We start from the raw sequence: 22,219 nt of genomic DNA, 5'->3' as shown, positions 1-22,219 counted from the left end.
AGTTAATGACAAAATTGTTCATTTGTAACCATCCAGTGGAAGGTATGGATAGGTTTCTAGAACAAAGGTTTGCAAATAATAGGCCAAATTCGTGGCCAAGTGTCTGTTTTTGCACCCAAAGTCCCATGATCCCTAGCAATGCCTCAGTCTTGGGAAATGGGGATAGTCATTCACCCTATTTATAGTCATGATTCGTTCCAAGCAGCATTGATTCATTGCTGGTCTCATTTAAAACATATTTTCCCACAGCAGAATTCCATAGGTATATTAAGTTTTCCAAACTGATCCCAAAAAGTCTGTAACATACAATGTTGGACATTTCTTATGGTTAACAAGTCACTGTGGAATGTGTACTAGGGTAGGAACATGAGACATGGGTTCTAGCCCCACTGCTACCCCTAACTCACACGGTGGGAGCTTGAAAATGTCACTCTCATTTTGTGAGCTTCAGCGGATATTGCAAAACTGAAAATTAAATTGGAGAAGTACTTCTTGAACTGCAAAGGAGAGGAGGTCTGGATGTCCACAAGTTCTCTAAGACCATTTTTTTAAAGTTTGGGTTCACGCTGATGGGAATTTAAAAAAAAAAAAAAGAAAGAACATTAACAATAGTCTGTGCCATTTGGAATGATCACCTTACAATCCATCTTCACGATCCTTAAGCCTGCACTGGTATTTTTTGAGACAGGTAGCATACTATAAAAATATAGCTATTAAATGATGCGCTCATGCCAAACAAGGCCAAATGACCCAACACAATGTTGGAGTAGTGTGAACAGAAGAAGAGAAAAAGTTGGGTTGTAGCAATGCACCTGCAGCTTTGTCATGCCCAACTTTAAATGTTCCATCTCATGATGCGTCGGGGCCACCACCTGAATACACCTGCCCATCACAGCATTTCACGCTGGGGGCCTCTTGCTGTTTTTCTCTCTGCAGTATGACCACACTGCCATTCATCATTTTGTTATAGAAGAAGTCAAAACGAACTTGGAAAACAAACAACAGGTCCAAGTCCACCTGGCTTTCACTGGGCACCCTGGATGGGAGAAGAACCTCCTTGCCTTGAACTCTCAGAGGGCTCTCCCTGAAATTCTGGTGGGCTACTTCTCACTTCATACTTTAATTTGCCCTTATTTCTACCCATGTTTAATTTCCCTAGAAAGGGGTGGAAACTGCTTCTTTGTCAGCTTTGGATAAATGATGGGTCTCTTGTCCATGGTGGGTGCTCAATGAAAGTGGACTTAAGGAGTGGGCTTTGTTTCATTTGATCCATTTAGAAGATTAGCCATATGTTTGGAATGCCTAGGTCATAAACTGCCTTTGTTCCTTTATTGAACATCGCATCTTGGCCTTTTGGCTAAGATCAAGTGTTCCTTTACTGAACAAATGCCTTTACTCAAAAGATCATCAATCAGTAAAATGAATTGTAATACAACTTTGCAATAAAACGTTGGATTTCAATGTGATGTATTTAAAAATACCTACATTTCTGCCAATCAGTTATGGATCCAATTAAAATGAAAGCATCGATCTTTTTAAAAAAACAAACTGTCCTAAACAGAATTCTGGAATAAAATTCAGCAGCTTCCAAAGCTGATTTTCAGGCCCATAACACATTGTAAATCCTATATTTAAATTAAGGATGGCAAATCCAAATGCCCACATAGCCAGGCAGAAAGCACAAGGGGCAAAAGTATATGGTATGAACCTCTGCGAGCTGGGAGGTCACAAGTGGGAGAGGGAGCAGGTGCTCTGTCTGGCAGGTGCCACCATGATGTGAGACCAGTATTGTCAGATCTTCCAGTTACTCAGAAAAATCTGGAGGTTTGGATTTTTATGTAAAATCATCCCTTTTTAAATATTACCAACTAATTAAAAAAAACTCTAAATACTATGCAAACCAACTGATAGTCTCCATTTGTGATCTCTAATTTAAAACACCTCTTTATTTATGCTTTATTTTATTTAGTTTTTAGAAAGAGAGAGTGTGTGGGCATGGGTGGAGGAAGGGGCAGAAGGAGAGAGAGAGAATCTCAAGCAGGCTCCACACCCTGAGATCAGGACCTGAGCCAAAATCAAGAGTCAGATGCTTAACTGACAGAGCCACCTGGGAGCCCTTTAAAACTCCCATTTAGGGACATCTGGGTGGCTCAATGATTGAGCATCTGGCTTTGGCTCAGGGCGTGATCCCAGGGTCTTGGGATGGTGTACTGCATCAGGCTCCCTGTAGGGGGCCTGTTTCTCCTTCTGCCTGTGTCTCTGCCTCTCTGTGTTTCTTATGAATAAATAAAATCTCAAAAAAAAAAAAAAAACCTCCCACTTGAACACAGAGAATTAAAAAGTTATGTTTTTGGTGCCCTTGATTTACAAAGTCTTTATTAGTCAATACATATTTTAAGTAAAAAAAAAAATCACATGAATTAATGTTATTGTTTAAACAACCATCAGTCATCTATTAGAATAGAACACTGAGGGAAATTCTTCTCACCCAAAAAGGAAATAAAATTTCAATGACTATTAGCAATCTGGCATTTGATGTGTGTTTTTATGCAGTACAATAAAATCTCTTGAAATGTTTAGCCAAAGACAGGAATTTTAATTTTTATGGCATATTAGTTTTACATCTTCTATATTTTATTATGGACAGACCAATTTTATCTCATATACACTTAAAAGCAAATACTTAAAGCTTTTAAAAAACTAAGACTCAACCTGAAAATCTGTAGCAATTTTTTTCCCTACCAATTTCCAATGACTTAATGAAATTAGCCAATAAAAGCCAAATAACTGCTTTCAGCCTATAACTGATCTCTTATTTTGTAAAGACAATTTTTAAATTTTAATTTTAAATAACTATTAATCTTATTCACATTAAGAAAGTCTCATGATTTTCAAGCGTGCTAGCTCAGTTTCTTTTCTAGAACCTTGTGGACTCTAAGCCAGGAATTGACCATCACAATCCTAATAAAAAAAATGAATTTTGAAAGTAGCCATCTTCCTGGCAGAGACTAGGATTCAATTTTCACCACAACAATTGGCAAAAGCTGACTAACTAATCAGAAACGTAGAAATATACTGGAAAAATAATGGCATGGCAGTTACTTTTAGTTGTTGTCCACCACCTTTTTGGAATTCTGAAAAATGCAGTGATGACAAAGCACAAAGGAAAGAAAGGAGAGGAAACTTGGCTTTTTCTGGAGTCAGACACATCTGCTTAAACAGTCTACAGCAAGAGATGGAAATTCAATCTTCTGCTGATGGTCAAACAGCCTTACATAAACATATGTCAACGTCTGTGAATTCTAACATTCCACAGCTGCCTTTGGAAAAGCTCAGAGAAAGAACAGGACCACATATATTCCATATATATAAGGGCGCCTTTTTCCTTAACACCTGTGCCTTTCTCCATTAAAAAAAAAAAAAAGATTTAATTTGTTTTAAATTAAAAAAAAAAAATGGGAGAAAAATAAGGGTACTCAAGACTAATATAAAAATCAACTTCAGGATTAACTGTTATGCAGTATATAGCCACAAAATGAAGCTGAGACTGATTTAAAAGGCAAGTAAGCTGCTTTGGATTTATCAAAGAGTTTTTTAAAAAATCATATCCAAAGATTATTTATCAATTGTATCCAATCTCTGCTGAGGTCAGTGTAAGCCAGAGGCTATACCTCCTTTTCTTTCTCTGTCTTCTAGCTTTATTGACATTCTTTTGCTTCTTATTTTTTTTCCTTTTTTTTTTTTTTTTTAGAGAGTGAAAGCCTGTGCACTGACAAGCAATGTGGGGAAGGACAGAGGGAGAGAGAGACAAAGTCTTAAGCAGACTTCACACCCAGTGTACAGCCTGATGCAAGGCGGGGCTCAATCTCATGACCCCAAGATCAGGACGTGAGCCAAAATCAAGAGTCTGATGCTCAAGTGCTCAACTGACTAAGCCACCCAGGTGCCCCTCCCTCTTATTTTATCTAATATGATTTTATGGACATACTTTCTTCTCCTTTCTATCTAACTGTAACGTAGAAATCTTTGCTTTCCCCAGGCCTTCATCTTTTTGGCCGGTTTTGATTACCTGGAAGTAATACAGAGCTACTATTCAACTCATAATGTTGAAAATACTTGCAAATCAATTGTGGTTTCAAAAGAAAGATATCATAATATCTATTCCAAATGTAAAAATGCAAGCCAAGAAGTTTAAACTTCTAATGTGAGCTTAAGGTAAGCTAAACAATCTCTAACACTACTTTTTTAGAGCTATTTATGATTTATATATAAGTTCAGTAGATTATGGAAAGTTTGTTTAAATTTGTCACTTAGCTTCAAATAGATGATCAACTTTGTTTAAATTATATTGAAATTTAAGATGTGGTTTTTACATTAATAAGTTTTACTTGGGTGGAGAAAAATATCTCAACTGAATGTAGAGTAGGCTATAGAGAATCACACCATGTATGTTTTTAAAGAATTTTCTAAACTAAAATATCCCTGGAAGGAAAAAAAAAAAAAAAACCACACATACAACTTATCTAAATGTATCTGATGGATCTGAGTTCTGAAGAATTAAAAAATAACTGTAGCATTCATTTTACATATAAATGAAAGCCGAGTTTATTTCTGACTTTGTAGCTTTATTGTTCACATATTTTAGTACTTTAAAATTTTTTTAAAGACTTTATTTTATTTGAGAGAGAGAGTACGAGCCAGAGGGACAGAGGGAGAGAGGGAAGCAGACGCCCCACTGAGCACAGAGCCCTGCACAGAGCCCTACCTGGGCTCAATCTCAGAACCATGAGATCGTGACCTGAGCCAAGGTCAAATGCTTAACCCACAGAGCCAACCAGGTGCTCACTGGCACTTTAAACATAATGTAAATAAATTTAAACAGTTCAGGGTGAAGTACAACATATCTGGCACATAATTACGTATAATGTAAATAAAAGCCCAATTTAAAAATAGAAACTAAATATAGAATGTGTGCTTCATTAAAAAAAATGAAAGTCTATTATTACATATGTAAACATTTATTTGGGTAAACAAGAAGTTACATGCAAGAAAAAATGTTCCTGAAATTATGGCACATGTATTTATGTCAAGTGAAAACTATTAACTTGTTAAATAAGTAATCATGTTAACAAGAAGCCCTCAGGGCAAGTATTTTCACATGACATTTTGTCACGTGAGCCTCATCTTTGATGGCCAGAGTATGCCTCTAGAGAGGGAGAAGCACAGCTGTCCAAGTCTCTGGATGAATGAAAGATGGACGTTTTAGTCTTAAAAGAAAAGCACAAGGATCCCTACTGGGTCTGACAGGTCTTTGGACTGCAACTGAAACTTTTCTAGTAGCTGGAGAGGAAGTAACCACTCCCACAGCTGGAGGGTCTGTGCATTCCTGAAAATATTTCAAACACAAAGCAGAGAGACAGGGACATCTGAAATTACCATTGACTTGATCTCAAGCTGCTTTTCAGAATTCACCGTACAGGGACAGATTCAAATTATTTACAAAGAGAGAGTGAGGAGATAGAGACAAGAGAAAAAAAAGAAAAAAAAAAAATACCAAACTCTCCCTGGTGGTCAAACAAGGGTGTGTGAATTTAGCAATCCATTTACTTGGGTCCTGTTAACACATAGACTGTTAAAGTCTATTAACTATTTCCAGAAAAAGTATATCTTTGTTCCAAAAAAAATGCCCCGGAATCAGTGGTAATGCACTGGCGTTTTTGCTCTTTGTGGAGATTTTTTTGGTTAAGTTTAATTTTTGGTGCAATTAGTTCAGTAAGTAACACCTGAGCGTATCTCCTATACAGAGATAATTCAAAAAAGACAACAAGTCTGCCTGCAATGAGAAGTTGATTTCCTTCCTACCCTCCACAACCAGCAAATTTCCTTCCTAGAGGCAACCACTGTTGCCAGGTGGCAAGCCTGCCACATATGCTCTATGCAAATATAACCAAGTATTTGTGTCTCTCTCCTTTTTCATTTTTGTCCCAGGGCCTACTTCTCTCAATTTGTCTCTCCTGGGGACTGTTTCCTATTATCATGTCTAGAGCTGCCCGGTCCCGTCCAAAAGGTATATTGTGTTCCGATGAATGATCACCCCAAAGCATGGGTCCTATCAAGACCCTGCTAATGGTCATACTGCAAGAACTTCTTGGATTTCCAGCTAACGCTTCAGCTGGTTGGCCAGCTTCAATTGTTTAATTTTGTTCAATTTATGTTTAATTCTGAATTCTGCTTAAATTCCCTTCCATTGGTTATTTAGCAAAACCTGAAATATCCTACTTATAGCTACCGAGCAGATGCAGTGCTTGGAGAAAACAGCGAGGGGGAGGCTGACTTCCTGTCCTCACTGTCTCTGTGTGTCCTTGGCGGCCTAGCATTATTCACATTGTGGGCACCTTATTTCTGTTGCTAAATGTCAGGACATTTCATTGGCTGCATGAATGATGAGATGTGAAATGATGACCAAATAACCCAACCAAGGGGATCAGTGGTGGAGGGGGAGAGGGAGAGACAGAGGCTCCTAAGCAGACACTGCACTGAGTGCAGAGCCGGATGTGGGGCTCGATCTCACAACCCTGAGATCACCACCTGAGCGGAAACCGAGAGTTGGACACTTAATGGACTGCGTCACCCAGGCGCCCCTAAAATGTTACTGTCCTAAAGGCAGTGTACTTCCGATTGGTCAGTCTGTTGGAAAGCTCATGGCAGCAGAAGGAATTGCAGAAGAAACATTCTAAATCATGAAGCGTGTTCTAGGCTTTGGGAGAGGGTAGCAGCGTCACTGCAAATCCAAGAAGGCTGAGTTTATTATTAGAAAGTTAATTCTATTCTACAGTATTCTCACATTCCCCAATTCAGGGACTATACCTATCTTTCAAGATCCCTTTGAATGTACAAATCAACTAGCAAATGCTCTGCCTTCTGCAGGCCGCCTGTCTCCAAACAGCTATTTAAGGAAGGCGCTGCTGTTCTGGGAGGTAAATACTTTTTGCAGGCCAAGATTTATCAGCTTGTCTTCACGATGAAAAAAAAAATACCGAAGAGTTGGCTTGGCATGTAAATTAGGGCAGCCTGATTACAACACTAACTTCTGTGCATAGTGACATTGTGTTTGAACCATCCTGGACACGCATTTTTTGTTTTCTGTTTTATGAGTGTGCTGTTGTTGTTGTTATTTTGCTTTCAACTCCTGGGTTTAACAGCTACCACATGGGACATTCCTCACCCACCCCAAACACAAATCAGCTATCCTCCCAGATTCTACTTGCCTTATGAATATACAAATCACCAGGAGGGAGACTGTAAAGTATTTCCTCAGGAAGGCCCCATTTTTCTTCTGTCGCTGATGCATTTCTCCACCACATTTGTTACAGCAACGACACAGACCAAAGCAAAATCCCACCAGCGGCATCAGAATCACAAAGAGCAGCCCCAGGACAGCACAAATAATAATCCCGATTTCATAGTAGATAATCTGCAAGTCAAACAAAAGAAACAGCATATACTGTAACACAAAATACCAAGTAGCACATTCCATAGCTTGCATGTTTCATTTGTTTTAACCTATTTGCCATCATGAGTTGAATCTTAATGTGTGTGTGTGTGTGTGTGTGTGTGTGTGTGTGTGTGTGTTTCCATCTTGATGCTCTCTCTTTTCTTTTTTTCTTTAGAGGGAAGGACAGGGGCAGGGGGAGAGGGAGAGAGAGAGAATCTTAAGCTGGTTTCACACCTAGTGCATGGAGCCCGATGCAGGGCTCCACCTCATGACCTTGAGAACATGACCTCAGCTGATATCAAGAGTGAGGCTCTTAAAGGACCAGGCCACCCTGGAGTCTCTTGATGCTCCTTCTTGAAACAGAGGAAGCAGATGTGAATTATCGGAATATGTAACCAACCAGTTACTATCTTCTTTCAACTCACAGTAAAATGTCCAAATGCATGGTCAAGTTGCAAATGGCTTAATTTAAATCCCAAGGTCAATTGGGTTTGTTTTTAAATGGTGTAACAAATTTTGGTAGAAATATTTGCTCTATGAATAATCTACATATCAGGGCACTTTTCACCAGAAAGACAGGACCAATATAAGCTATTAAGGATTCAAAGCACTTTGGATTGGATCAATTAATGACAAATTCCTAGTTACAAATGAATCTGGAATATATCTAAATCGAGATAAAAGGCTTAGACTTTCTGAGTCAGACATGTTAATCAGAGGCCACTTGCTTTGTTTCCCATTCATATACTAGGAATAATAATACATACCTTGTAAAGTCATTGAGGATATTGCAGATGATGTGTGATTAATGATAATGGCCAAGTAAAGTATGTGGGCCAGAGAAGACACCTTAATAAGTGGTACCTGCCATGCTGTGCCTGTGAGGCTGGGCTGGGCAGCCTGTGTCTCAGATAGTCCTATGTGCCTAGGGACTAGCATGACTTCTAGATATAACCATGTACCTAAATATATTTTCATAATCACTGCTGGCTGCATTCTGGGATAAAAAAATTGATGCAACCAGATGACAAAACTTGAGTTTATTCCAATTCACATGTACAGTTACTTAAATTCTCATAAAGCAGGACATTTTTAATGAATGACAATTACAGATTGGCTGTTTGCAACTAATGGACCAGCTAGCTAGCAACAGATTCTGAAGCCGCGCTGAGCAGAGTAAACACAACACAACTGCTGTTTGAAGGAGTGAATGCGATAGTACTTAGTACTAAGTACTAAGTACTGGTTCTTAGTACTGAACCAGAAGTCAGAAGCCCTGCCTTAAATTCCAGGGGGCTTCTGGTTTCCTACACCAGAATTAGCATTACTGTCATAAATAGTGAGGGTCAGATAATTAAATGATTTAATGTGAAAACAACCAGTCAAGTGCCCAGCACACAGCAAATATTCAATCGATATTAGTTAACTCTGTGGACAAATGCTTCAGAGTATTGAGGTGTACATGGCACTTGAATATTATCTCCTTTGATGTTAAGGATAAAATGCTAAAAAAGAAAAAAGTGGTTGAATTTTGCTGCATTCATCAAGTTCACGCTCCTGCTTAAACTAAGTCGCACCCCATGGCCACAGAGTCATTACCTGCTGGTGCGTGTAACCCACCCCCGAGGACCCACATCATTGGCCAGTTGAGAAACCAGCCTCAGACACCCCAAACTCTTCTATATTTCCCTATTATTTCCCAGCAAATGTTCTAAATTATTTACTTTTCAAGGGGTTTAAAATCCTTTTTGAATCCCAGGAGACACTGAACCCAAACCCAGAAGGGAAGGTGTTTTGCAGTTTTAATTGTACTATGTTTAGCTCCAAGTACAAATTTCACGCTTTATATAAAACCTTTGCAATGCTACTGACTCAATATTATGTCAAAAAGTTTCAGGAACAGGACATGTCACATCAAGCGTTCCCTTCTGGGCTGAAGTCTGGCAAGGGCCTAAATAGTTTTCTGATACACAAGGATCTCCAGAGAGCTTCGTGGATTGTGTTGAGGAGAAGATCAAGACTGAAATTTGCTGAGATGGGTCGCTATTCTTTGGTGAGGTACTAAAACTGAAAGAGAAGATTTAATGATGATTCCATATACAAAAAATGAAGCAAACCATTGAAAAAACCATCACAATGGAGAGACAGTGAAGAACAGAAAGTTCTGGCAGAAGCATCTCATTACTCACTGGCTTTAGACAGAGCAAAACAAGAAACAGCAAACAAAGACTTTACCTTCAGAGTCAAGACTACATTTTCTGGCTGTGGAAGTCAAAGCAGTTGAGGAGTTGAAGAGAGTGAGGCAGAGGCAAGCATGCATCAAGAAAACAGAAAAAGTGACATGAGCGATTAACCACAAGTGAGAACATTAATATTCCATACAGAGAAAATCAAGTGAGAGGTGGATCCACACAAGACAGGAACAGAAAACTTGAGTGCTTATTACAGAAACAGCCTTTAGGCAGAGTCGGGTCTGGAATCTACATCTGAACTTTATATTCAGATTTCTTGAAAGGTTCTTATCAATATGCTAATCAATTGTGGACAGGGGAGGAAATTAGAGGGAAAGTTGTACATGCTTTACACACTAACCATGTGGTCTTCACACAATAGAAGATCAGTAGCTGCCTAAAGCCCCAACCAAATGCAACATTTTCCAAAGTGTCCTTTCTAAACTGAGAATCTGATGGCATCATTCTCTTGCTCAACAGCATTCCATGGATTCCCACCATGTTTCATTCAAACCTCTTAATGCAGTCGTCTTGTTACTTAATCCTGGCTTCATGTTCTGTTCTTCTTCATGCCCACCATTCTCTTCCTAGGAAGAAGCTTCATGCTCCCCCTTCCTCCCTCCGGCTCACTGGTGCTGCCTCCTCGCCCAGAACATTATTCCCTTCACTCCTCGGTTCATGAAACTCAAGTCTGTCTGGATGTTGCATCCTCCTGAGAATCTGTCTTGATAACCGAGTCTGGGTTTGCTTTCAGGCCTGCTTCATGCTTCCTTGGAGGCCACACCAGTCCTGCATGGAAGGACTGGCTCCCACGGGAGCACTGCCAGAGCTGTGTTGTTCACTCCGGGAGAGTGAGAACTGTGACGTCATGCTCACCATTCTCTCCCAAGTGCTCACTCCAGGACCTGGCATGCAACAGGTGCCCAACTGGAATCAGATAAACTGATGAACTGAGGGAGTTCCCTCAATGGTGGTCCAGAGACAGGGCTGGACCGTCCCCCAGAGAATTAGGAAAATGAAGACACAATGAGTTTCCCATGAAGTGAAATTTGCTCATTTTATCCTTTTGTGGAGAGAGGGAGGTGATATGTATATGAAAGGGGACAGAGTTAATACTGCTGCTATGATGGGTTTTAAATATCCTTGTGTGGCAAAATGAAATTGGATAACTCTCAGTCATTTCCTGGATTACTTTTTTGAAACTCTGGAAAATCTAAAAGTTCGGAAACAATAGCTTTACATGGCAGATTTTCAAAGACGCGAAAGAACGATGCCTGTGATATTACTAATTTTTAAGTTGAGGCATCCAAAATATTGGGGTGGGCAGCTCAGATGTACATGTCCACAGGATCACATGGGGCATCTTGAATGACCCTGGACTCCCCTCTTGGGTGTGGGCTCTACGGGCTTGTTGCCTCCCAAACTTACTACCATAAGCACCTCACAGGACATGTTAAAAAGACTGGTTCCATCTCCTCCCCTAGAGTGGGGATCAGGAGATTTGGGTAAAACCAGGAATCTGTCTTTAAACAAAGCTCGGTGTCAAGACTATGATCAGGTGGGTTCGGGAAACCTGCTGTCAGCTCTAAGGGCTGATCGTGATGGGCTGAGGCCAGGCCAAAGCCACCTGTAAACTACAATAATCACCTGATTCTTTTGTGTTTCATTTTCACATGGAGGGGTTGGTCTGGTCTGATATATTTGATGGGGTACCAATAACACCCCTGCCTAGTGAAGCTGGGTGCATCTTTTCCTTTCCCCTGTTCATGCTGGTGTCACACAGGTATCAAGTTATTATCATGCAATGCAGCAGTGTGAATCTGGCTGTGCCACTTTGTGTCTGGGATTCCCCTCCAATTAATTACCCATTATTGTCACCCAGGGACCTTTTGACAAATATCAATAATCGGCCAGCCCTGACCAACTACATCAGAATCTCTGGGGACAGGCCTAGGCCTTGTTGCCAATGCTACTCTGAGTTTTTGTTACTTTACTGACAGAATGGGGTAAGCAGAGACCCTATTTTATGTGGTTTTTGCAAAGAGAACAAGAGAAAACAGTGAGAAGCAACACATTTTTTGTCTTATTCTATTCTAAGTGCTTCACGTAAACTATTTAATGTATGTTGAGTTAATACATGTGGAGTGCTTAGACCAGGGTTTCCCAGAGTAATGCTCAATTAGTCATCATTATCACCAGAAATAATAATCAAAACATGTTAGCATGATTCTCATCCCTCAGCTCCAACATGCCTCAGGCAATGATCAGTCACCGACTGCCTGGCACTCCTTGCTCTCTACATGCTTTGGAGAGTCCTAGAAGGTACTTCCCTTAGTTGGAAAGGACAGTGTGCTCTTACAGGCAGCATGCCACATTCCCCCTGGAGGGCAGGAAACAAGGAACTCATTCACTTACCTTTTGCAGATACACAGAATGGGTTCCAAATACCACAGACCCACCTGGAATGATGACCTGCCATTTCCTAAGTGCCAAATTGATAGCCAGTGACTGTTAGCACTGGTGAGGTCATGAGAGGCAGCAGGGAGGACGCCCAGGCCCAGCACCTGCCCCCAGGGGAAGCTTCAAGAAAGGGAAAGGTAATAATGGTGGGATAACTTGAATGAGGAAGGGGAGATGGCCAAGAGGCTGGAGTGGCGAGGGACCATGACCACAAGGAAATGAACCCAGGAGGTCATCACAAAGAAGCTGGCCATTCCTATGGATAAGGATGCACAAAATGAAAAGATGGAGGTGGTGGGGGGGTTGCGGGGAGAGCTGTCCCCTGGGAAGATTTCTAGAGAGCGGGTGGTACCTAGGGATTGCTGGTGGAAGTGATTGTAAACCATCTACCTAAACTGTCCCAAACTATGCATTCTTTGAAGACAGGAATCATGTCCTTTTATTTAATGGAGGAGCCACCACTTGACAAGCCAGGCTGAGAGGCTCTCTCTGCAGTAAATCCAGGTGAGCTGGGAGGATGGTATGCTGTCTCCCTCGGTTTATCAGTCAGCTGGAGGATTGGAGAGGGATCACCCAAACTCTGATCCCGAGGAACACACCTCAGATGCTTTGCATGGCTCAGTTTTGTACTGGAGTGTGGGGCTTGGCACACGCTGAGCAAACTGAATGGACAAATTGTCCATGTAGTAGAGACTAACACCACCGGTGAAGATACACTATTCCAACGAGGACCAAATGGCTTAATACTTGCAAAATCATGAACAAGGACACCCACCCCATAGCACATGCTACAGACACACTAGGAACCTGGGATTATTACAGCCATTGCTTGGATTTCCATAGCTTCATCTGCCTGGTCCTCGGCTCTCCTCGTGGCTCCTTATTTCCAAATCCTATTCCCCTCCTGGACCTCCATGTCTGCCAGGCTTCAACTATGTGACTCCGAGGCACAACCAACCCCCAACATCCACGTCTATATCTTCTCCCACAACCTCCCTTCCCCCAACAGAACGTTGGCAGAGTGAAGGCCACACTTTCCCGTGTTTGTTCCTGTCCCAGTGCATTGTTCCCCATCAGCCTCCCGGGGGGGAGGGTAAACAAGGATAAAAGGAACACAAAAGAACCAAAAGGAGAAGTATAAAAAAAAATGTCAAGAAGAAGTGGCCAAGGATCTAAGGATCTTAAAGTATTACTTTGAACTTTCAGCTGAAGTGTAAAAAGGAGGCAGTTCTGCAAAAGGCAGTCCTATTTTCCTTCCAAAGCCAGGCCCAAACCTTGGAACCAGAGGTCTGCTGGATGCTTCCAAACCTCCTTGTGAAGAGAGTTCGCTAAGAGAGCACCCTGCTAGAAGGCCACCGACTCAGCAGCCCAGCTCCACCACCACCTGGGGGTTCACCAGAAAAGAAAATGATGAGCACAGGACACAGAAAGCTGAAAAGCTGCCCCCCAGGGACACTTGCCTGGTCGGACCTGACTTGTGTGACCGTGTGGATTAGACAGCCAGTGTGGGGGGGTGGGCACTGGGCAGTGAAGAGGGTCCTGTTGATACACCCCCATACTCCTCAGGCCTCAAGCACCTCCCTGTGCCTCCTCGAACTTCTAGCTTACTGGCATTTCTCACTCTACGCCAGTAAGAGTGTGAAGGCCTTTTCTGGAACTGTAGAAGATCAAGAGTGCTTAGGGATTAACACTTTCCCCATGCCCACATGGCCCTTACCCTGTGCCCCTCGGTCTGGGTGTCTAGAGATCTCAGCTCCCTCACCCTGCCCATGGGCTAACTCAGACACTAGGACTTTGCACCGTTTCCCCAGCAATTCTACAGGATGACACTTCCGTCACCCCTCGTGCCAGATGGCCTCATGCCACACACTCCCTAGTATTATCTCTCCACTTCCCAGCCTGCCTTCCCTGCACCTCCCAGACCAATGAGTCCTCAACTCTGGGTCTGCTTGGGAGGACTCTAACCCAACATGCCCAATATACAGCAGACTAGAAGCAACCCGAGAGCTCCCCTCCCAAGTGCTTGGCTTCTCTCCAGTGTCTTAGACTAACCAAATCCCTCTTTCCTGGACAGTGGTGGAAAATGCGACCCAGTTCCACATGTAGGAGAGAATTGAGGTCATTCGTGAGGGCTCAGATCTGTCTTTTTTCCACTTTACCCCCATACCAGTGGTTTTTGCTCATTTGCAAAGGCACCTAAGTTGGAGAGAAAATCAGGCTCTAGGGAGATGGCAAATTTTACAGGTGCTCTAAATCTGATACTGAGCCCACCATAAAGGACTTGCCCAGCTAAAAATCCTGCCATGCATGGTGGCAGCCCAATTCCAGCTCATACCTGTTGGGCTGCTGAGAGTCACCTCAGGGTCTCAGGATCCCATCCTCCAAGGCCGGGACCAGGTGAAGCACAACCTCCACCCATTCCTTGGTGTAACTAGTTGGCATTCAGGCCAGGCTGCTAATGGCACACTAATTTTCAATATCAGTATAAAAGCAACAGTCGCTCCACAGGCAGACATGGGCAATCATGTTTGGGAGATATATGAAGCCAGTGGCATTTAATAATGAAAATGTTTTCATAGCTAGGGTACTAGGGAAGGCTATTAGCACCAGGGAGAAACTGGCTCATCATCTTTTATACACATAAATAGTTTTTAGATAAGGCTTTCCTCTTTGACTTCTGTGTTTGTTTGCTCTCGAGTATCATTTTATTGCAAATTGAGAATAAAGGGCATGGTAAGCATGGTATCTGAGGTACCCATTCGCTGGACAGGAGTTCACTGCACCCTCCCCCTACGCTGCCCCCCACACCCACTGGGGATACTGTTGTTCACGTTTGCTGTGGCTGGCCATCAGAGAATGTCCACCATATGCCTGCTTTTATTGTTTTGAGAGTCACCTTCGTGCCAGGGAAGGAGAGAGCAAAGTGCCTGACCCTGTAGGACCAAGAGCCTGACAAACAGATTCAAGTATTTTATTATATTATTATTACCCTGACATTCAGTGCAACAAACATCTGTCTGTTTATTTCACTGGCAACCCACACTCGTGATCAACCAAAATCAAAATAATACACTCCTCCATTTAGGTAGTCGATCCTAGAGCAAACGGAATGAATGGGCAGAGCAGTGCTGGGGTAGTAAGTAGAGGTCCTGACGCACAAGGTCCTTCAATACTTTCTGAAAATACCGTCCACTCATATCAGCGAGCGTTCAGGGTCCCAGCTCACCTCTCCTTCCACTCCACTCTTTCACACCTTGTCCTGGTGGTTTACTTGGGCCCCAAAGCCTGGGATGCCAGCGATGCCACCTCCCCACCTGCTCCAGCCCTGCTTATTATCCTTTTTACAACAAGCCCCCAAATCACCGCCTTATGGAAGAGCTTCAATTAGATTTAATTACTTCCATCTACATTCCTCTGTATGTTATTTATAAATCTACCTATTTCCTTTTTCTCCTTCTTCTTCCTTAAACAATTAGGTACTGTCTCTGCCATCTGGCTCTTCACCTCCTGACAAGGGCTATTTTCCTTATCTCTAGTGGGGGCAACTGCACACTTCAAATGTGAAGCTGTTTTTTTAACAAACTATCTTTTAAAACAAAGTATATATCCCTGTTTCTAGAAGCGTTCAAACAATTCTTCTTAGAGAGTTCTCCCTTAGCTAAAAGAAATACCATAATACTTCCCTTAAAGAAGTTTCTGTTTTAAAATAACACACAGCTTGAATTTCTGCTGTTGTTCAAATGGGATTTTTAAGGTGCTTCAATATTCCATAAAAGTTCTTAGTCAAAAAAAAAATTACAAACCTCACAGATTAACTGATTGTTTAAAGATTTACTTCCAAGTCAGCCAAAATCTTGTATATACTTATTTTAATAACAAAGATATCAATAAAAATTACCTTATCATAATCAGTTGAGAAGTCAAACTTCTTTTGTAGAATTTTTCTTAAAATATCTGGGGGGGGAAAAAGCCACAAAAGAATAGCAAGATTACTTTTCCAGTAAAAACACAAAATCCGTATTTAGGAAATGAAGTCTATATATACTCACAAATTACTGTACCTCTATGTAATATTCTTATAATTTTATTCCTATTTCCTTTTTTAAAGACATATTTGTTTTAGAGAGAGAAGAGAGTGCTCACACATAAGCAGGGGGAGCAGCAGAGGGAGAGACAGGAAGAGAATCCTCTAGCAGATTCCCCACTGAGTGGGGAGCCTGATGCAGGGTCTCCATCCCAGGACCCTGAGATCATGACCTGAGTCAAAATTAAGAGCCAGATGTTCAACCAACTGAACAACCTAGGCACCCCAATTTTATTCCTGTTTCTTAATGTAGGTAAATAATTGAGCTAATGAGGCTCAAACCAGAAGCAAAGAATGGAAGACAGGTATTTTTGACTTACTATTTTGCTAGAATTAGAGGGTTGCCATTTTTTTAAAAGCTTTTATTTATTTATTTGAGAGATAGACAGAGATAGTGATAGAGATAGGGAGAGAGAGCATGAGCAGGGAAGAGAGGGGAACTAGTCTCCCCTGCTGAGCAGGGAGCTCAACGTGGGGCTCAATCCCAAGACCCTGGGATCATGACCTGAGCCGAAGGCAGATGCTTAAAGATGCTTAACACACTGAGTCACCCAGGTGCTGGGAGGGTTGCTATTTTTAAGAGTTTTCAATCTCTCACAAGATACCTTAATACTTAACTAGCATACACATCATTAATAATTATGGATAAAATAATACACTGAAATTGCTCACTCTTAATTTTTGGAACCACAAATGCAATTTATTCTTTAATCATTCCACATTTACATAATAGTTTACAAATAAAAGGAATCTTACAATTAACTTAATCCAGCAGTTCTTAACATGAAACATCCTTTTCTTCCCATCTGCAAGCAGTGCATGAAAATGTGAAATAATATGCAAAATGGAATTTTCTTCCCCTGCATGTTCGTTTCAAATTCCTTTCAAATTCCTACAGAGGTTACCATTCGCCTCTTATTCTAATGCACCAATCTAGTAATGATATGATGTAACTGATGCCCAGACAGAGAGAATAACTTGTCTAAAATCTCTGCTGTGTGAGGGGGCCAGGCCAAGGCCCAGGATCCTTCCCATGCTCCACACTGTAACTGACCCCAGCAACGAGCTTCTGGAATGCTATATAGCTGCATTCCATACAGATCACTTCTAAAGTGTAGTCCAAGGGGGTGGGGGTGGGGGGCAAAGGAAACCCTACTGTGAATCCTTTCATAAAGTAAGAAGTTCAGATTTAAATGCCAGAAATCAAAGCAAGCCACCTCCTCACAAGGCTTTCTGAAAAACAACTTCTCACCTGCACAGAGCACACTAGATGGAGCAGATCTTTAAACAGTGTGCTGCAGGAGCAGGGATCAAACTGGTAGGTTTGGGATACCTACCTTAACCCCAGGGTACTAGGAACCCTGGTTATTCCTCCAAGGGACATCAGGGAGACCCAAGGACAGGAGGAGCCTGCGGCTGCCCAGCCCCACAGATCTCCCACCTTGAACTAGTCGTTTGGTTTGTTTGTTATTTTTATTTTTTTAGATTTTATTTATTTATTCATGAGAGACACAGAGAGAGAGAGAGAGAGAGAGAGAGGCAGAGACACAGGCAGAGGGAGGAGCAGGCTCCATGCAGGGAGCCCGACGGGGGACTCGCTCTGGAGTCCCCAGGATTAGGCCCTTGACCGAAGGCGGCGCTAAACCACTGAGCCACCAGGGCTGCCCTGTTTTTAAAGATTTATTTACTTATTTTAGATACAAAGAGAGAGAGAGAGAGAGTACATACATGGGGGTGAGGGCAGAGGGAGAGAGAATCCTGAAGCAGACTGCCTGAAAGGTGCAAAACCCGACTCAGGGGGACTGGATCCTAGGACCCTGAGATCATGACTTAAACTGAAATCAAGAGTTGGCGATTAAACCGACTGAACCACCCAGGTGCCCCTCTTCGGTCTGTTTTATAGATTAGGCTTCTGTTCTAGATTTCATTGGATATAAGGGTCTACCAATAATTGTTTATTTACTTATTTTTAAAAGATTTTATTTATTTATTCATGAGACACACAGAAAGAGGCAGAGACACAGGCAGAGGGAGAAGCAGGCCCTGCGGGGAGCCTGATGTGGCACTTGATCCCAGGACCCCTGGATCACACCCTGAGCTGAAGGCAGAGGCTCATCCACTGAGCCACCCAAGCAGCCCTGATAATTTTTTTTAAATGATTCAATTAATTTGACAGAGATAGAAAGAGACAGAAAACCCAGTGACACTTCAGAATAAACCTGATGAAGCATTACAAAATCATGATTTTATTAAATCTCAACCAGTGAGTGACCATCTTTTTATTATCCTGTGTGAGGAAGCAGAAGTCTACCCAAGGCACTTCTGCTGCGCACCCTGGTGACCAGCTGTCCCCAGAAGGAGCACGGGGCAGTCATTTTGAGGTGGGAGCTAAATTCACCAGGTGTCTCACAGAGCATCGTTTGCACTGGAAAGAAAGACAAACCATGGTTATTTGGACTTAAGTATCTCGTAGACATTTTCTCTAAAAGGGAGGAAGCCAAGCCCGCAACTTCAAGAAAGCGACTGATGGGACTTGTTGCCAGTGATAAAATTAGAGCACTGAAGCAAAAATTAGAATTCTGCAAAATTTGTATCCGTGGGGTTGACAGACGTGGGGTTTAACCACATCGTTCTCACGACACTTTAACAGGTTCTATCAATAACACATGTAGCAGGTGCTTCCCTAACGGAGCTATGTGTAGGCAAGCAAATATGACACATATGGATCATGTGTTGGCCACAGCCACCGTGAGACAGTGACAGTCTTCCAATGTCAGACAGACACTCCCCTCGGTTCGCAGGAGGACTCTCCCAGGTTCCCGGGATCCTGGTGGTCCCAGGTGTCGAGGAATGGTCCCAGCTACTCTAAACAACACTCCTTACTGACAGCTGACCCCTGTCCTTTGTCTGCCTACTGGCCCTGTCCCTCTGCCAATGCAGATCCTTGCTGTGAGGGCCAAAAACCCACCAGAGGTTTTGGAGCAGGGATGGTCTCCCTCCCTCTCGTTTTGAGCGGCACTGCCTAGTAGAAGTATATTGCAAGCCATGCGAGTAATTTCAAATTTCCTAGTAGCCACATTTAAGAAGTGAAAAGAAACAGGTGATTATTTTAAATTAATTTTAATAATATGTTGTACTTAGTCCAGATACATGCAATATGTTGTCCCTTTTCTATGCAATCAATATAAAAATATTAATGAGCTAGTCTTCTTTTCACACAAAGTGTTGAGAGTCTGGTGTAGATGTGCTTCAGTACATTTAGTTCAGATTAGCTACCATTCAAGTGCTCAGTGGCCACCCATGGCCGTGGCCTCTGTACTGGACAGAACAGGGTTAGAAGCTGCAGGTCATCTACCTTGGAGCGATTCCATTTTACCCAAAGCACCAGGGCTTGTCTTTTTATCTCCCCCTTCCTCCCAGTGTACCCCAGTGTCATGAGAACACAAAATGAGCATCCACAGTATCCATTTTCCCTTCGCCTTCCCTAAGTGGCTCTTAATCCAGGTAATGATCATGGGAAATGCCTGTAGTATGCAGCCCAGTATCTGTATTTGTAAAGCCCTGGTATTAATGCTGCTGCTCACATCTCCTGTGGGAACTCATGAAGCCCCACACTAGGAAACTCTTATGTCAGTTCTAACACGTTCATTGCTGGTAAGAACTCGGAACCAAGTACAGTCCATCTCAGAAAGCATATGGAAGATGCAGGGTCCCAATTCTGCTCCTCAAGCTCCCGCCACCCCTGCTTGGTGGCTCTGCTGCACTACAATCCTTTGTGTCTGTCTCTGTCTTCCTGGCCAGCTCATTAAAGGCTTCCAGTGGAGACTATCTTGACCTCTGGATCATCTGCATCCCTAGAAAGTTCCGGGGTCTCAGAACTGTTTGTGGTATTGAAGCTGCAGAAACATGACACTATCAAAAAAAAATTGTTGCTTCGTTTCTGCAGATCAGATGGGATTCCAGAAGTCTGTGATTAGTTGCTGGTATTGCCTAGTGAGCAAGGTAGCCATTAGCATTTGCATGACCACAGTGTTATCCTGCCATCCATGAGATCTTGGTGTGGACAACAGTGCCCCCCTGTCCCATCCTTCCTGAAATGAAGGGGGGAGGTCTGCTCTGACAGAGCCTGGCAGGCACTTAGCATGGGCCAGACAACTCCCAGAGACCAGGGAAAGAGTCATCCTGCCCTGAACTTGGGGAGCTTTCTGGCCAGCTTTCCCAAGTGGCCATTCATTTTCCCCTACACCAATGCCATGCTCTTTCCACAAGTTAACAGTCGCCACTTCAGATATAGCCGTGGGAGGGAAATATGGAAGCCAGTGGATAAGGAAGTTCATTTCATGGTAGAAGACTGTTTCTCAGTATCTGGTCTCATGAAGGGGCTCTGTGGGTCTTTCCACAATGATGGTGACTATCAGCTTCTCTGCATTCAACTCTTAGACGGTACAAGGCCGTCTTGCTTGGGACTTAATTTTAAATTTCATATATTGATGGAAATTAAGGAATGTAGAAGCATTGGTCTGAGCTCTTGTGTTATGCCACCAACTTAGAAAGTACGTTGGTTTTATTTGGTTGGTTGGTTGTGAGTTTTTTGCTATGTGGGAATAATTTCTCTATGGATTTTTTGATGTCTGAAGCCACTCAGCAAGAAAATATTTTAAAAATAGGATATATACATTAAAAAATCCATCTTCCCTATGTTAGTCAAAACTCATCTTTGACTAAGATATTTCGGATCCTAACTGGCTTCTCTTAATACGTATGTAGATTCTGGGCCGAGCTGGGCAAAATGAGATTCCACTCTTGGAAAATGGGTAAACAACTTAAAAACAACAACAATGGGTAAACAACCCCTGCTGTTGGCAGTTGATTCATCAGATTTGTGACGAACTTAAGTGATCTTGCAAAGATTTTGCTTTTATCTGTTTGACAAGATTTACCTGGTTAGATCTCTAGTTAACAGATGTGCTACCTAACATCTTTAAAGCGTGTTCCTGTCATTTATTGGGAGCAGAACCGCCCCAAAGTGCTAAATTACATTTGAAAGATTTTTTAAGAAAGAAATTTTTATGTCATAAAAGAGATTTTTATATAAATAAACATTTAGTATATTGCAAGTTATTCCTTTTTTAAAAGATTTTAAAAATTTATTTGAAAGAAAGAGTGTATGTGCATGGGGATGGGGAGGGAGGAGCAGAGGGGCAGGAATAGGGATAAGCAGACTTCCTGCTGAGCATAGAGCCAGAGGCAGGGCTCACTCAGCAGCCTAGGATGATGAACTGAGCCAGAACCAAGAGTCCAAGAGTTGGGTGCTCAACCGACTGAGCCACCTGGGTGCCCCAATTCTTAATCTATGTAAAATGATATTATTTATAATGCGGTTCTTGAGAAAATATTTTTATGGAATGTTATCTGGTTTGTAGATGGTAATTTTTCTGCCAAAAGTATTCTAATTTTAGCCTGTCCTATTTTAAATGCTTTTTAAAAAGTTTAGTAAAGTTTTATATTCATGTTATTTTAATTAGTCTTTTTGCGTTTCTCTACCTGATGTTTTCTAGTCTCTTTAACTAGATGCAACAAGACAGAACTGTTAAAATGAAGCCAAAAATGAAATGATAACCTTAGAAGCATTATGGTGTTAAGCATCAAAATTAGAGATTAAGACGTACAGAACAGGTTTTTCTTTATGAACAAAGCTTAGAGAGTGAATTCTTTTTTTTTTTTTCCAAAATGTCAAGTTAAATGTATTGGCACTCAGAATGCTTATTAATAAAAATTAAACACACACGCACACAAAGTAAGCTCTCTCAGGCGCTTAAAGTGTTTGCTTGGAAATGTGATTAACTAAGAGCATAAACAGTGTTAAGTGTTCCCTGAAGAGACACCACAGTGTCCCTCTTTGACCTCCGGTGGCACTGTCTTAAACCCATGTGTTGGGCAGTGGGGGGG

General features: G+C 42.0%; 1 protein-coding gene across 11 annotated transcripts in view; it reads right to left on the bottom strand.

The window, feature by feature from the left end:
- Positions 1 to 22,219, bottom strand: part of PROM1 (prominin 1) — a 131,662-nt gene that overhangs the window by 47,170 nt on the left and 62,273 nt on the right. For 10 of the 11 annotated variants that reach the window (XM_077877024.1, XM_077877022.1, XM_077877039.1 and 7 more), the window contains 2 exons: positions 16,085 to 16,140; positions 7,269 to 7,474 (listed from right to left, as the gene is read on the bottom strand). In XM_077877024.1, the coding sequence (XP_077733150.1) occupies positions 7,269 to 7,474; positions 16,085 to 16,140 (262 nt within the window). The remainder of the gene's footprint in view (positions 1 to 7,268; positions 7,475 to 16,084; positions 16,141 to 22,219) is intronic. The other variant, XM_077877045.1, reaches the window with a different exon arrangement.

Source organism: Canis aureus, chromosome 2, assembly GCF_053574225.1.
Source record: "Canis aureus isolate CA01 chromosome 2, VMU_Caureus_v.1.0, whole genome shotgun sequence".
Classification (NCBI taxonomy): domain Eukaryota; kingdom Metazoa; phylum Chordata; class Mammalia; order Carnivora; family Canidae; genus Canis; species Canis aureus.
Note: the sequence above shows the minus strand (reverse complement) of the source record. Positions and strands in the feature narration are given on the sequence as shown.